The sequence below is a fragment of the Typopeltis vanoorti genome, chromosome 3 (assembly GCF_054136105.1).
Source record: "Typopeltis vanoorti isolate ZY-2024b chromosome 3, IOZ_Tvanoo_1.0, whole genome shotgun sequence".
Classification (NCBI taxonomy): Eukaryota; Metazoa; Arthropoda; class Arachnida; order Uropygi; family Thelyphonidae; genus Typopeltis; species Typopeltis vanoorti.
The window spans coordinates 136,704,607-136,721,317 of NC_143551.1; the positions used below are offsets into that span (position 1 = coordinate 136,704,607).

Consider the following 16,711-nt stretch of genomic DNA (forward strand, 5'->3'; position numbering starts at 1 on the left):
TTAGGAGCAAAATTTTCATCAACGATGATATTACAGAACAGGTTAATACATTCAAATATCTAGGCTACCACTTATCTGATGAAAGAGAGAGAAAGACATGCAACATAAAATAACCAATTATATAGGAATAATAAAAACTATTAATCAGATATTAAATCCAAACTTAATAAGCAAGAAAACAAGAATGAAAATCCATAACTAAATAGCAAGACCTATTCTAATATATGGTTCAGAAGCCTGGACCATAACTCAAGCAGATAGAAAAAGGCTGATAAGCTCTAAAATGAGATTCATTGGGAAAACAGCTGGATATAATAGACTAGACTTCAAAAGAAACAGATATCACCTCATGTTTTTTAAAGGAACTTGAGGTGATATCTGTTTTAGACTACAATCTTCATTCATTGATAAAGACAACATATAAGGAAAGAATGAGTGAAAGAAGACTCCCCAGAGTGATACAGAGATATCGACCTAAAGGTAGAAGGAATAGAGAGAACGGCCTTTGAGAAGATAGGAAGAGACTGTAACAGGTCACTAGGGGCCTATTACTGAAAAAGAAGAAGAAGATAAATAAAATTATAATAATCTGAAAAACAGCATAATCCATTAGGAACAAAAATAAACCCACAAATAAAGACAGATACACTCTTATTTGCAGATGATTTGATGTATTAGCTAATCAGAAGATGATCTACAGAGATCAGTAAAATTATTAAATGAAATTTCACAAGAATATAATATGAGAATATCAAAAGAAAACAAAACTAATAATTTTCAAAGGAGAAAATCCAATAAGAAGTAAAATAATGATTGATAAAATATTAAAAGAAGTATATACTTTCAAATGCCTGGGATGTGACTTATCATATGAAGATGAAAAAAATACAGCCATTAAAATATGGGTGGGCATCTGAATTAAGCAAATGTTACAGTATATGGCATAAGAAATAATATATTTAAGCAATGCTTGGTACAGAAACACACCAGAATCAGACTATATAATGTTCTGTCTAAATCAACTTTATTATATGGAAGTGAAACATGGACCATAAAAAAAAAGAAGAAAAAACAGATTCAAACAGCAGAAATGAAATTTCTCAGAAAAACAGCTGGATATATCAAGTGGAACCATAAGACAAATGAAGAAATTTTACAAGCCCTTTCAGGAATTGTAAAACCACTACTATATAAGTATTAACCACATATATAGTGGTTAATTATATAATTAACCACTATACACATAAAAATATAAACAAAAAATGGTTATCATATCTAAATCGAATGGACAATGGCAGCTTGCCAAAAATACTATACGGATGTAAAATAAATGGAAAAAAAGAATAGAAGACAAAGGTAGTGATGTCATGAGATTGGAATAGGCCACTTTGTCATCTTCACAAAAAACAGGGCTAAGCAGATAGAGAAACTGAACTGTTTGCTGCCAGTAATGATTTACCACAAATTGTTCACCAAACCCACCCAACACTGGACTTTTTCTTAACTCTACTCCCAAATATAATGTTTGCTGTTAGCTCTTCCTTTGGCCACACAACTTTGTCCATGTTTCATTTTCTACAGTTTGTCCTTCTCTCATTCATTCTCAGCTATGCATTTTGTGACACTACAATGGTACCAATTGGGACGCTCTTCAAGATTTCTCTCTAATTTCCATGGTGTGGTTACTGCTGCTTGTGCTCTTCTGAATCCCAGCTAATAAGAGAAATTATTATTACTGAAAGGAGTGGTTTTTATCTACCACTCCATTCATAATGCCCAATCCTTATCCCCAAACAGTTGTTCTACAATTGTGCGAAAGCAGTCCAAGCCAAACATTAGCATATGTCCAATTGCTTGAAGTCAGAAACTGCACTCTCACTCAGCTTACACTATAGCTTGTAACAACTGCAAAAACATCAACAAATCCAAAGCAGATTTTGTAAGGGCCAAATGTATTAAAGCTTGTCTCCTTTCCAAATTGCAGTAAAGCCCTCTGAGTCCCTTACCAAGACTGTGAGATGCAATTAGAGGACAAAATAATTCCCTTGCATAAGGGAGGTTCTAAGACTGCAGTAGAAAATTATAAACCAATCAGTATCTCAGACGTGATGGTAATAGTACTAGAAAAGTTGGCCAAAAAGAAAATTCAAGAATGGATAGATAAAAATATGATACTGTATGAGGGTCAACATGGCTTTGTGAATGGTCAGTCATGCTTTAGTAATTTACTAACTTTTTATAATAGAGTAACAGCTGAGTTGGATAAAGGAAATGGCTACATGATGACTCTGTAGGATTTTGCAAAGGCATTTGACAGAATACCGCATGGAACTTTGTTACGCAAATTAGGACATATGGGGATGGACATAACACTAGTTAAGTGGACAAGAGGGTGGCTGCTGGATAGATATCAAAAAGTGGTATACGGAGGAACAGAATTGAGGTGAAAACAGATGACTAGTGGTGTGCTGCAAGGTTCTGTGTTGGGGCCATTGCTGTTTAATTTCTACATAAATGATATAGGAAATAATCTGAAAGGAAATATTCAGATGTTTGCTGATGATGCAAAATTAGGTAGAGTAACAGTTAATCAAGGAATGTGGCAAGCTTGCAAGATGATTTAAATAGGCTGTCAAGTATGGGCAAAAAATAATGGGTGTCAGTTTAATGTGGAGAAATGCAAAGTTATGCATTTTGTGCAAAAATAGATTACAAGCAGTATATCACATTGATGGCACTGTACTCCAGGATAAAGAAGAAGCTAGAGATTTATGGGCAGTGGTAGACAGAGAGTTAAAGTTCAGAGGACATATTGCTAAGGTAGTCCATAAGATTTCTTGGCTAATGGAAGGACAGAAGTTGTTATTATTATTATACAGGCATTTCCATGGAGTCCAAAGATTTCACGGGAGACCTAGTCTATCAACACAATCTATCATACCTTTCCTTGAACCCTTTAACAGACAAAGTACTCACAAGTGACTCTGGCAACCCATTCCACTCATTCACAACTCTCCAAGCAAAAAATCTAGTCCTTACACCACTACTAATCATATCTTTATTCAACTTCCAGGGATGATCCCTTGTTCTGGTCCCTCTAGTCAAGCCCTGAAACACTTCCTGCATCAATCCCATAAAATCCTTTAAGTAACTTAAATGTTTCTATCATATCTCCTCTTTATCTCCTATGAACCAACTTCTGCAATCCACATGCCCTCGATCTAACCTCATAGGAAACATTCCACAGGCCACTCACCTCTGAATCCTCTCCTCTGCTTCCTCATCCCCCCAAGAAACGTGGGGGGACCAGACTTGAGCACAGTAATCCAGATGTGGGCATCTGAATATTTCCTTTCAGATTATTTCCTGTATCATTTATATACAAATTAAACAGCAATGGCCCCAGCACTGAACTTTGCGGCACACTGCTAGCCATCTGTTTTCACCTCAATTCTGGCCCCTCCATATATCACTTTTTGATATCTGTCCAGCAGCCACCCTCTTGTCCACTTAGCCAGTGTTATGTCCATCCCCATTTGTTCTAATTTGCGTAACAGAGTTCCATGTGGTATTCTGCCAAATGCCTTTGCAAAATCCTGCAGAGTCATCATGTAGCCATTTCCTTTATCCAATTCAGCTGTTACTCTATTATAAAAAGTTAGTAAATTACTAAAGCATGACTGACCCTTCACAAATCCATGTTGACCTTCATACAGTATCATATTTTTATCTATCCATTCTTGAATTTTCTTTTTCTAGTACGTTTACCATCACGTCTGAGATACTGATTGGTTTATAATTTTCTACTGCAGTCTGTGCTCAAATCTGGTCCCCTGGATTTCTTTGGGATGAAGAAGCAGAGGAGAGGATTCAGAGGCGAGTGGCCTGTGGAATGTTTCCTATAAGGTTAGATCGAGGGTGTGTGGATTGCAGAAGCTGGTTGATAGGAGATAAAGAGGAGATATGATAGAAACATTTAAGTTATTACTTAAAGGGGATGAGTCTTCAGACTCCATGGATGTGCCTATATAATAATAACTTCTGTCCTTCCATATTTCCACCTCTCTCACATCCTGATGGTGCAATGATAATATCTACCAAAGACAAGGCAGACTGCTTGGAATTAGTTCTTTTCCCCTCCAACTCTCAAATACATTACAACGACAGATCTCCTCCCATTATTCCACAAACTATCCACAGTAGACCTCCTTTGAAATTTTGATAGAAGGACATCAGAAAAATACTCAGTAGCCTTGATGCAGTCTCCTACCTTTTATCTAGCTTGTTCTCCTGAAGTCCTACCAATTCTGTATCATATTTTTCTGTTTTCATACACATCCAGCAATAACCCAACTGCTTGGAAGCAAGCTTTTACCTAGCCTGTTGCTATGACCTCAGAACTCTAAAATATAATGGAAAATGTCATCAGCAGTCAAATGATTCACTAATTAAACACTAACCAATTACTTAGTGATCACCAATATGAATTCCGCCATTCTTGTTTTGCAGAAGATCTCTATGTCAACCTCACCCAACTTTGGAAGCAGGCTATGGAAAGTTTGGAGAAAGTAGTCACTCTTGGTATTTCCAATGCAAATGATCAAGTTTGGAATTGTGACCCTCTTACCAAGCTACAACCTAATGGCATTCCTCTTTCTCTTTGTGAATGGATTGCCAGCTTCCTCACTGACCGTTCATTGTTGGTCACGGTACCTTTCATCAGATTTTCCAATCATTACTGGTGTACTTCAGAACTCTGTGCCTTCAATCTACACTTTCTTCCTATACATCAATAATCTCCTCTCTCAATGACATTGAGTCCTCTTCATAGTTTTGCTGATGACAGTACTCCCCACTCCTCTTTTAATTTTTAGAAACCTTGTAATGCTCAAGTAATTGACACTTCATGATTTTTTTAACCAATGACTTAAACAGTGATCTCCTTGCCATTTTTCAATGGGGGGAGAATAATCTGATGAATTTTAATGCTGCTAAAATATAATCCTGTCTTATTTCTTAGAAGAAAGATCATGCTCCACAATTCCTCAACTTTTGACAATATCCAGCTCACCAATCAGGATCAGCATACTGCTGTAAAACTCGATGTAGCTTGGAAGTACCAAAGCGCTTTACATCGATTTTTACAGAGGTCAAGTCTCATGAGATTGTTACAAAAATAACCTTGTATGTCACTATGTATTTTATGCTAAATATTAATGTAAATAACCCTATGGGAATTGACTGTATTTACTGCTTTTACAAAAAATTCTAGAATGTAAAAAACAAAGGCAATGCTTTGCCACCAGAACATTGTATAATAGCTATGTATAAGGGCACAAGAAAGTTGATTATGATTTAAGTGTATGAGAAAGTTGTTTGTGAGCTCTGTGCATAAACAAAGTTAGTGTCGAAGAGACTGGCAACGTTCAGACAAGTTTCTGCTGCCTGACAAGATGGAATTAAAGGAGTGCACGGAGGAGAAGAAAGAACGGGTAAGTCTTAACAGAAGATCAAGGAGTCGTGGCAAATTCTTCGGGGGTTACAACCCTTGGTGCAAGGTCCTGCAGAACGTGAAATAAAAAGGGACTGAGCCGAACATTGTGGTCGGCAGAGAACCAGGGAATCGGCAGTTAGAGGCAGAAGTTCCAGAAGTAGAATCCAGAGGACCAGACGTTACGACAAACTCCACAGCAGAGGAGAAGAATGGGAATGATGAGAGAACAGCCGATGTAAATACTTGAGCCAAGTGTTAGTTGGATGTCTTTTTTGCCACGGGAGGTCAACTGAAGCCAAAAGCCGCAGAGCAATCTTCAAGCCCGTATGCTGAAACCTCTTGCATGAGCTTTTCGAGTACTGGAAAATTGCAGTCTAAAGCCCGCCAATATCCCGAGAAAATGCCCCCTGAAGCAAGACCCTCCAGACGGAAGCCTAAGGCCCGAGATGAAAGGAGAAGCACAGGGACTTTAGTGCAGGAACTTTGGATGAGCGTGCGACACTGAGTCTCTGTAAGGTTGTTCCATCTTTTGTTGTATATTCCTTTTGTAATCTAGGAGATATGTTATAGATGGACTGATAAGTAATAGTAATAAGAAGTGTCTATAAGAGAGTCCTCTGATTTGTTATTAAATGGAATATAATTTGTGAGATAACTTGGCATAGCTAGCTAACCTTTTTGTGAGTAAATTAGAGTTTCAATAAAGCAGAGAAGTAACTGATTGAGTAATTATATTGTATAGTTATTTAGTATTGAAAAGGGAAAGCTTGTTTCTTTATACTAAAAATCTAACGGATAAATAGAGAGAGAGTAACCTCCCTATCGTTTAATTAATGTACAGGTATCCCTGGATTAACATGTTAATTAATCCCTTGATGTTTCCACGTATATCAAATCTAATAATCAATGGTAAAAATTACAATTCGTCCATGATCGATTACTGTATTAATAATTCGTTTTATATGGTACTCTTTTAGGAAAGATAAAAAATGAATGCAAAGTAAATGTTTAATAAATACTTGTACCTACATTATTTACTGCAATTTTTTTATCAAAAGAAGTTATCAAGAGTCGTTTGAACATTTTTTTCTTATTGGCATAAATTCTACAATAACAAGCAAAATGACTCTCCAGACCTCAGCAAACAAGCAATAAAACAAAGAAAAAATACTGCAAATATAATACATGATGGTACCAATTAAGTGGATATTGAATCCAACATTATTTCATAGCCGAATATAGAAACTACAAGAGTTTCGTGCAGAATATATAGAAACTAAAAGTTTCAGCGGATGCAAGCATAAGCAACCTTATGGGCAACTCATAGTAAAGGTGGAGTAAGCTCCAGATCACTTTCCTTAGTATTTTTGACAATGTAAAGCACATCTCCTAGAGGCGATGTATGATAAATAAGCCTTCGGCTCTCTATTTCAGAAATACATGATGGTTTATTTATTTTCAGTTACAATCTAGAAATTATTGAACAAAGAGTAATAATAATAAAAAAAAATAAACCATACTATACTGACATCAGAGGTCGTGGTATCTCTCAGATACAACTTACTGTCAAATATCACAAACCTTTACATAATGTGTTAAACCAAACTGACAGCAAAAAACAGTGCGGAAATATCACTCGTAACATATGAATGTACAGCTACTCATGACCTCCTAGCTATACACTGAACTGTGCAAGAATATTTATATTAAACATTTTGCATGTATCTGTCAGATCAGCTGCGAGCTCCACAGGGTTAAAGGTGCATTAATCAAAACTCCTGCCGCATATATCAAGGGATTGCACAATTAATTTTGCCGCGTTAAACAAGGGACACCTGTACTTTATTAATGTAAATAAATGTGTTTTAATTATATGTCAATAGAGTGCAGCCTGATCTTTATCTTACAATGCACTGTTCCTAAAGAAACTCTGATCTGTCAACTAAGGCATTAAAAGTGTAGTTTAAGTACTTAAGAACCATGACTGTTTATGTAAACTTTATTAAAGGAATTTATGCTAGAGAGATCTACCGGACATATTACTAAGTCTTATGCTGATATAGAAATACTGGTGGCACAGTCTTAACAAATAAATTTTCCAGTGTTCATAGGCATATGACTAGTAAATACAAAAGGTGGATAAACATAGTACGCAACAGAATAAGTAAGAAAGGGTACGAAAGTAAAAGCGCACAGCTATAAAGAATAAAGAAGATATTACAATAATGCATTAGACCTTCTATCGTTAAACTGCCACAAGCATATCATGTCTATAGCCTCTTCTGTCTCCAAAAAGCTTGATTCTTCCATTCTAAATATCTCCTATTCTGACACTTTATGAAGTTCAAATCTGCCCAACCTTAGATTATTATTCCCACATTTGAGTTGGTGCAAGTATAGGACCTCCCAAGAATACTTGATTGTATTCAGAAGAGTGCAATTCACTTAATTCTCTCTAACTGACTCTCTCTCTCCAGTCATTCACTATTCCACACAGTACTTTTGTGTCATAAGTTTTGGGACCTGTCATGTGTGAGGCTGAGATATCAAAACGGTTAAAAAAATAAATAAATAAATAAAATAGCAAATTTATTTTAATGGTTGATCATCATATTTGAGGGTGTTATTTACTTAAAGTTTCTAAAGAAGTATGATTTTGCATATGTGTCTGACGTTTTTTAACTGATTTCAATCTCAGTCAAGCATGAACTTCAGAATTTTATACAGTGAGATCTGTTTATATTTCACGAAACAAATTTTAGCTTATTCAGAAGAATGATATAACTTTAAACATCCTTATTCTAAATCAAGTGTGAATAACTAACTTATAGCTTTATATACAACAATGCACTTGCTTGACTGAAAATGTAAGCTATCCAATATCTTTGTACTTGAACTGAAATCAAATAAAACAAATTACATAATTGGAAATTTTAATTGCTATAACTTTTAACAAAAAACTTAATATTATCGAGATGTTTTTTTTTTTAATGTTTTGAATACTACAACAAGCAAATCATTGTAAAATGCTTCTGTAGTGTAGTTAGCTTGTAATAATGTCTAATGCTTGAAAAGACCTAGCTTCAAATCCCGTCTCAGATATGACAAACCTTCATAGGGGTTTTTCACATTGAGATGATGTTAGAATTCAGTCCCCTGGCTGAGACTTTTCCACGGAATTGAATTCTCATAAGATATTTAATATGCATACATGTGATGAGCAACCAACCATATTGTGTAGCATGATTAAATAGCACCGTCTATTATAAAGAGTGCACTGCAAAATTCTAATCTGCTGCATGATACAAAGGATTTTAGAATATAAAAGGAGCAATTTATTTTCAAAGAAGAAAAGGGAGGCAAAAGGGAAGAAGCAACATCAAAGAGATATGGAGCAATGAAAACAGGAATGAGAAAGAAAGCTGACATGTTGACAAGTGAATAGGCTATACAGCAGATATACAAATACCCAGTAAGAATAGGTATAATGTCATCTGAATTCCAAAGTCAAATTTTGAAAAATGACAAATAACCCAGAACTGCCAGCTGAATACATGGTAAAGAAGTGCTGTTCTTTAAAAGGAAGTTCTGTTGGAAAACTACTTAACAGGGATGGTTCCTGTAAAATGGGATTGCATCAATGAATTGCTTCTGTTTATGTTTGTTTGGAAAAAGCTTGAAAAGTTTGACCAGAAGAGACAAGTATCAGAAATGAATATTGTACTCCCCAATGCTTCACTCTGATACTTACCACAATAGAGAAAGAAAACAAGGAAGTAAGTATCAACCATAGAAGGCTCAAGAAAGTCATAAACAGAAGAGAATAATCTAGGCTAATCAGTTCAAGATATATCAAAAATCTCCAAGAGTCATTCTTTAAAGATTTTTAATGCCACTGCTTGGAATAGTAGATATCCTCAAACCAGGTAGAGTATGTTATTCTGAATAATTTTTTTAATAGGAGGCCAGAAGTACTGTTCTCTGAAGAATGCTCCAGAGCAAATTCCTGGAAATTATGAAGAATATAGCAACCTGTTTGACACTACACTGTGACTTAGCAACTTTTTCTCTATATTTAATAAAATTGTGCTCACACATGGGAACTGATTCCCTCATAAACAGCAGTTCAATGCACATGGTGTATATGTAACTTTGTGTATAAATTGTTTTATACTAATTTGTCAAGTAGAACTTTAGATGCTAAAATTTAATATGAAGAAAACAGAGGTAAGCTATTTGAAGTTTGTTGAACGAGACGTGCTCAGACTACGTGTCTAAATGATGATGTTTAAGTGCATTAAGTAGTTTATTTTGAACTGTTTTAAGGATTAATTCAAATTTGGCAGAATGCTAGCCATTAAGTATTAATCATGTATAATTATCGCTTTTGTCATTATTAAAATGTTGATGTTATATTTAACTGAGTCATTCCTGAATTCTACAGTCACATCTCAGTACTTGTTTGGAGAAGAGTAACCCTCTTTCATGATAATTGGGAGACAAATTTGTTTCCTACCTACTCATCTCATAACTGTGAGATTTACAACCTCAATGGGTCACAGGAGTGTTAGTTGTTTTCACATGAAAATGAAATGGATAAAAACCTATCCACTTTTTAAATAGCTACCAATATTAAATAGATGACATCAACTGAATAATATCTACATAAATTTCTTTTTTTTTCTTTTTTGACATGAATTAGATCCATGAACACAGTACTGTACAATGTAAGTACTATGAATTTTAAATTTTATTTTTATTTAATTAAACTATTAAATTTAATTATTAATAAACTATTTCTCTTCAACTTTACATTTACAGGAATTGTAAATGTAAAGTTGAAGAGAAAGTTACATACGAGTTTTACATGAAGTGTTCGCAATTGACAAATATCACTAATCTTGAATAGCTTTTTCCAAAATTTCAAGCATACAAAAGACTCAATGCAATCAAAATCATATATGATGAATGATCACGCTTCTCATCTCACCCCCTTCATTATCACTAATTTCTATTAGAACACCAATTCATATAAAAGCTTACCTGCAGGAATAATTAAGGAGAGCCCTGATGCAGAAGCAGATTTAATAACTGAGCGAGATCCCTGCTTATTAACGGGTGATAATGGAGGAATGGAAATGCGAGTGGGAAGTGGAAATGATGACCTACTTTTAGTACTATTCTTGCTTCCGCTTTCATCAACAGGGGACAATTCTTTAAATTCTTCAGCTGATTTATCATAGTCGACACTAATAGAAAAACGAGGGAGAGTGTCTTTCAGTGTGATCTGAGAACTTCTTTGAATATGAGGTGATGAAGAAGAAGATGATGATGATTTTTCATGCTCTGAATGCGAAGGCTCAGGTGTACTATGAGATCGAGGTTTTGAAGTCCTGAGTAGGTAAAAAAAAAAACAAAAAAAAAACAACTCTTTTGAATTCATGATACAATTTAATGGAATAACTATAGCAAAAAAAGAAATAATTAAACAGCAAGTTTAATTGTCTCACTACTTAATATTGAGACAATTAAATATACTCAATATTGCTAAAGATGTCTCAATAGACATCTTTAGGAATGCAATGTTAAAATTATAATACCACACAAGAAACAATAAGTGGAAAATGAAATTAGACTATACGAAGACTCAAGTCTTACAAGAAGGCATCCTCTATGAGTGCTATTAGCAAGCCTTAGTTGTTGGGCAGGAGGCCTAAAAATTAAAGTTTCCCAAATCTTGGAAAATTTAACAACTATATTTATTAAGACTGTTTTTTTAAATCTGCTAGTAATTCTAAAAAAAGTCTTTCAAGTTTGTATTTACTGTGATGAAGCATGACAGTTTTCTTCCATTCTGTGCAAGGCCCAAGGCAATATTTTTAAAAGAAAATGTTCAATGCTAATTATGTGTGTAATGCAACAAATAATGCATATATATATTGACTCAAAAAAATCACTTTACATTTTAAATAAAAGTAGATTTTGTGTTTGATGGTACTCACCATTTCAAGTTTACTAATGCAAGTACAATAACAAAAATCCAGGATGCCTAAGGTCTTTCTAGTTTATGGGTTTTCCTTTTTTTTTCAGATAATAATACATAATTCATCAACAAACTGAATGCTTCATTTTTTTTTTTTTGGGGGGGGGGGGGGGTAATGTCATACAAAAGTAACACACGCACACACACTCATGTTCATAGAAACTGCATCACCTTACATAAATATAGTTTTTAGTAGTTAAATGGTAATTTTTATTCGTTTATCATTTAGATATTTCATTGTATTGCATCATCTATCATTTCTATAAGTTTCTGTATAATGCAGTAGTTGCTTTGTGTCAGAATTTTTTATACTATAAATACACAGCAAGAGTTAGTTTTTGTGCTAAGATCACTATGGCTAGTTACATGCAGTTAACACCTCACAGAAAAAGTGTGATTCAAGCTTTGAATAGAGAAGGCTATTCCTCTGGTGAAATAGCTAAAAGGGTGTCCTGTAGTCAATCTACTGTGGCACGGCTGCTGTTGAAAGTGAAATACACCAGATCTGCTGAAAGGAAGAAGGAGATGGGAAGAAAAGCACTATCTACATCATGCCAAGATCGAGTTCTAAAGGGGCTCTGCCTCAAAAATTGCTGTGCATCATTCAGAGAACTGGAATGGTGGAAGCTCTGTAAGTCTTCTCCTGGGAGTTCGACAGGGACTGATAGTCAGGTGCCCTAAAAATAAGTCTATGTTAACCAAAAAAATGAGATTGGCTTGGTTAAATCTGTACAAGAACATACCAAATGGACCCCTGATCAGTGGAAAAAGAGTAATCTTTTTTGACACGAAAAAGTTTAACCAGCAGGATGCCAATGGAAGAGAGACAGTTCGAAGATGATCAGGAAGAAAATTCAACTCTGATTGTCTGGTGTCAACAGTCAAATTCTCAGTCAGTCAGATGATCTGAGACTGCATGTTGTATCATGATGAATGCACAAGTGTACCAGAAAATTTTAGAAGAATTACTGCCTACAGAGACAACTTTACTGTAATGATGAACTGAATCTTTCAGGATGATTCTGCCTTTGTCATAGGACAAAAAGTGTAAGTAATGCTATTATAATCCTAAAATATACCATACAAATTGAGTTTAGTACTTTAAAAAAAAGCTGTAACTTTTGTTGCAGATTAGTAAGTGACTCAATAAACACTTGATTCAGCGATTACCATGGCCAGAAAACAGCCTAGAAGATCTCAATCCCATTGAGAATTTGTGGTATCAAATGGATACTGAAATACACAAGAAGAAGCTGAAAACACTTCAGGAGTTCCAAGAAGCCATTATAAGGGTATGGATCCATGAAATGACAGTTGCATCCATCAGGAAATTAATTTTGTCAATGTCCCATCGGTGCCAAGCTGTAATAAAGGCAACAGGAAGACCATGAAGTACTAAACAGCAAAAAGTGAATTTTTAGCTTTGAATGTTAGTAAACCTGTGTAGTTGAACTAAATTTTGATACTGGTATTTGTTTTTCCAGTGAAAATATCACTGTCCACTCCATTTATATATTTGCAAATTATTCAAGTTTGTCATCATTTTCTAATTATATCACATCTTGTACTAAAGAGAGCCAAATATTAATCCATAATGAGAATGTTATATTACCTTTTTCATTATTTATGACAATTATTGTGTTATTATCTCTTTTCAAATAGGCATTCAAATTTAATTACCAAAAAAAAAACATGGTTACAGCAGATGATGGGGTTTCTATGAACATGAGAGAGAGAGTGTGTATTCAAATATGCTCGTAATATAAGAGCTGAAATTAAGAATATATAAACATAATAAATAACATAAGAAACTCAATGATAAATTCCATTAAAAACTAAGCCAGTAAATAGTAGATCACAGCATTGGCCTAGTTCTAGACGTTTTAAAGCAGCAAAAATTGAATGGAAGAATGCTGTACAACAAATGGTGATACACAAAATATCTGTGAATTTGAAAATGCATTATTTCAGTTTTTTTTCAAACTTTTCTGACTGTGATCCACAATAAAAAATACATTTTACATGTTGATCCAGTGCACGCATGCACAAACACACACAATATATATATATATATATAAAGTCAAGGTTGTAAGGTTGTCAAGTACCAGGAAACTCACAGCAGAGATGGAGCAAGTCCCAAGTTTGCCACCTTCCAAAAAAATCAGTTTAATATCTTGTGATCCAAATCAGGAAACAGCCTAGAAGATCTCAATCCCATTGAGAATTTGTGTTATCAAATGGATACTGAAATACACAAGAAGCTGAAAAGGAGGCGTTCCAAGAAGCCATTATAAGGATATGGAACCATGAAATGATGGTTGCATCCATCAGGAAATTAATTTTGTCAATGCTCCATCAATGCTGTAATAAGGGCAAAAGGAGGACCCATGAAGTACTAAACAGAAAAAAGTGAATTTTTAGCTTTGAATGTTAGTAAACTTGTGTAGTTGAACTAAATATTGATACCAGTATTTGGTTTTCCAGTGAAGATATCACTATCCACTTCAAGTGGACAGGAGGAAGAGGGGAGATATGATAGAGACTTACAAGTTATTAAGGGGTCGTTATAGGATCAATGCTGGAGAAGTTCTACAGAAAATAGTGGGAGATCAGGGGAGAACCAGAGGTCATCCCTAGAAACTGTATAAAGAGGGTGTGGGTAGGGGAGTGAGAAGCAGGTTTTTTTCATGGAGAGTTGTGAATGATTGGAATGACTTGCCTGAGAGTCTGGTGTCTGCAGAAAATTTGAGTGTGTTTAAAGCACGGTATGATGAGCCGTATATGATAAAAGGACCTCTTAGATGAGTCTTTGACTCCATGGGTCTTGGGTAATAATAATATCAGATATTAAGCTGATAAGAACAGATACAACACTTATCTCAGCCAAGAGGCTGAAAAATGTAGTATCTTTTTCTCAGTTTAATATTTGATACAGTGCCTATCAAAATATTAAACTGATTTTTGGAAGGAAGCAAAATGCATGAAGTGTACTTCACCTATGCTTTGAGTTGGCTTTGTGTTGCACAACACTAAGATCAGCTCTCTTCATCATGGAGAACTGAAACACACACACACTAAACTTAAACAAACGTTTCAAAAAAAATTTTTATTATATGTCATAAAGACAGTACGTTTGTTTACTACATATAATCAAGTAAAAACAAAAATGTAACACAGTTAATGTCAAACATGATTTTATTAACATTTAAATACAACACAGAAAAAAAATAAATAAAATTAAAATACTCAAAATAAACAACAAAAGCAGAAATTATGAATGTAACAGGTGTGCTTGCCATAAAACAAAGATTCATTTTTATTCACAGGAATAAACAGTTTTGCTCACTATGCCTATTCTTTTGGAAGATTAATGAAAATGTTCCTATATGGTTATAAATTTCCTCTCCACAACAGACATCAAACTGCAAATGTAAGAAACACAAGTAGTTTTATTATACTACTAAATACCGTCCGGCCATAATTAGTCTCTGTACTGTACGTAGCAACAATTGGTGTAAATTGGAGACATCTGGAAATGAAAACAACTCAACTCTCTGCATAACGTAAAACAACTCCCGTCCAACAGATAGTATACATTATCATTAAGATAAAACTAATTTTACAATTAAAATTTAATCCAAAACATTAAAACTAGCATGCCGAATATATTTAGAACTATAAAAATGTGCCCATAATATACCATGAAGCGAGTTCTCTCTTGAAGGGAAATGTGGGATGCGACACCACCTGGCATGAATGTGTTAAAGCTATGAAATCTATAAGATGCACTCTGATATTTGCTGTTTAATTTCATTATTATTTTTACAGCTGTTTTGCCTGCTTTCATGTAGGAGTGCCCCTTTTTTAATGTCACTGGCTTTTTACTCAAGAATTCTTAAGGCATTGCAGATGTATTTTAGAGACAAATATATGTAGAATAATAGAAGAAAATTTGCACATGCCTTTTCTTTGATGTTGTTGCTTGTCTTCTTTCTGCGATGCACATATTTCTGCTGTTATGGTGATAACAGGGGTGTGGGGGGGGGAATAGGCAATGTGAGAGAAATTAATTTGAAAAAAAAAAAAAAAAAAAAAAAAAAAAAAGTTTTTTTTTATATAACATATACATATATTATTTTTAAGGGTGAGAAGAGCACTTTTTTTGCAGGGTGGGAAAGAGATGAAAAAGGGGGCTGAAAATAGAAACTGCTTTTGTGGGGAAGGGGAAGTGATTATAGGAAAAGGGGGGCCAGGAGAGGGTTAATGGGGGTGCCAGCCGTTTCGACCGTGTGTCGTCATCTGAACTCATGGAGGAAATGGATGCTATGTCATGTCATGTCGGCTTGATGTTTCTGTCTTGGAAGTGCATGCGTTATCGCCTATTGGTCGGAGTTGTGAACTAATTTTTATGTCATGGAGCCTCGGAGATTATGTAAGGTTGGTGGACATTGATCGAGTTCTTGTCTCATTTTATGGCTATCGTTTCCGATATTCTAAGCATTATTTCATTGTCTTGTCTGTCTATTATTATGGCCTTGTCGATTTATGGGATATGTTTCTGTTCAAGGGCATGAACTGCTATTTCTGTTTTCCCCATACTTTGTATTCTATTTTTCTTTTTGATGTTGTGTTTTTGGGTGTTTAAATGTTCTGGAATAGGCATGTTACAGTCACAGAAATGTTCTTGTACTCTTGCCCATAAAGACCTGATAGTAGAACCTGTGTAGGTGATATCACAGTCTTTTTTTTGGCAAGTAAATTTGTAGACTACATTGTGGTGTTCTAATATTTCTTTGTTTGTGAGATTTAGTGAGTTTTAGAAGTATTGCCAATTTTTGGTTTGTGGTGAATACCAGTTTATAGTCAGTATGTTTGAAAATGTATTTGTAGGCCTTGTATGTGTTCTGGATGTATGGCAGTTTGATAACTTTTTGTGCTGGGAAGTTTGTTTTGGTTGTTGGGTTGTTTTGATAGGTTTTTGCGTCCTGTTTGTGTAATTTATTAGTTGTGTGGATAGTTGTGATTTTTAAAAATCTGTATTAATTTTTTTTATTTCTGTGTTGAGATAATTATGGTTAGTTGAAAACTTGTGAGCATTTAAAAATTGTGATAGGATGACCACAATGAAAACACAACACCCCACACCACACGTACCCCTTGTATGTTTGGAAAAA

General features: G+C 34.6%; 1 protein-coding gene and 2 pseudogenes across 7 annotated transcripts in view; 1 reads left to right on the top strand and 2 right to left on the bottom strand.

Moving 5' to 3' along the window:
- dop (microtubule-associated serine/threonine (MAST) protein kinase dop) overlaps positions 1 to 16,711 on the bottom strand; it is a 677,535-nt gene that overhangs the window by 30,460 nt on the left and 630,364 nt on the right. For all 7 annotated transcript variants that reach the window (XM_090390876.1, XM_090390874.1, XM_090390878.1 and 4 more), the window contains one exon: positions 10,538 to 10,887. In XM_090390876.1, the coding sequence (XP_090247002.1) occupies positions 10,538 to 10,887 (350 nt within the window). The remainder of the gene's footprint in view (positions 1 to 10,537; positions 10,888 to 16,711) is intronic.
- On the bottom strand, positions 14,338 to 14,441 carry LOC150108591 (U2 spliceosomal RNA; annotated as a pseudogene).
- Positions 14,408 to 14,586, top strand: LOC150108592 (U2 spliceosomal RNA; annotated as a pseudogene).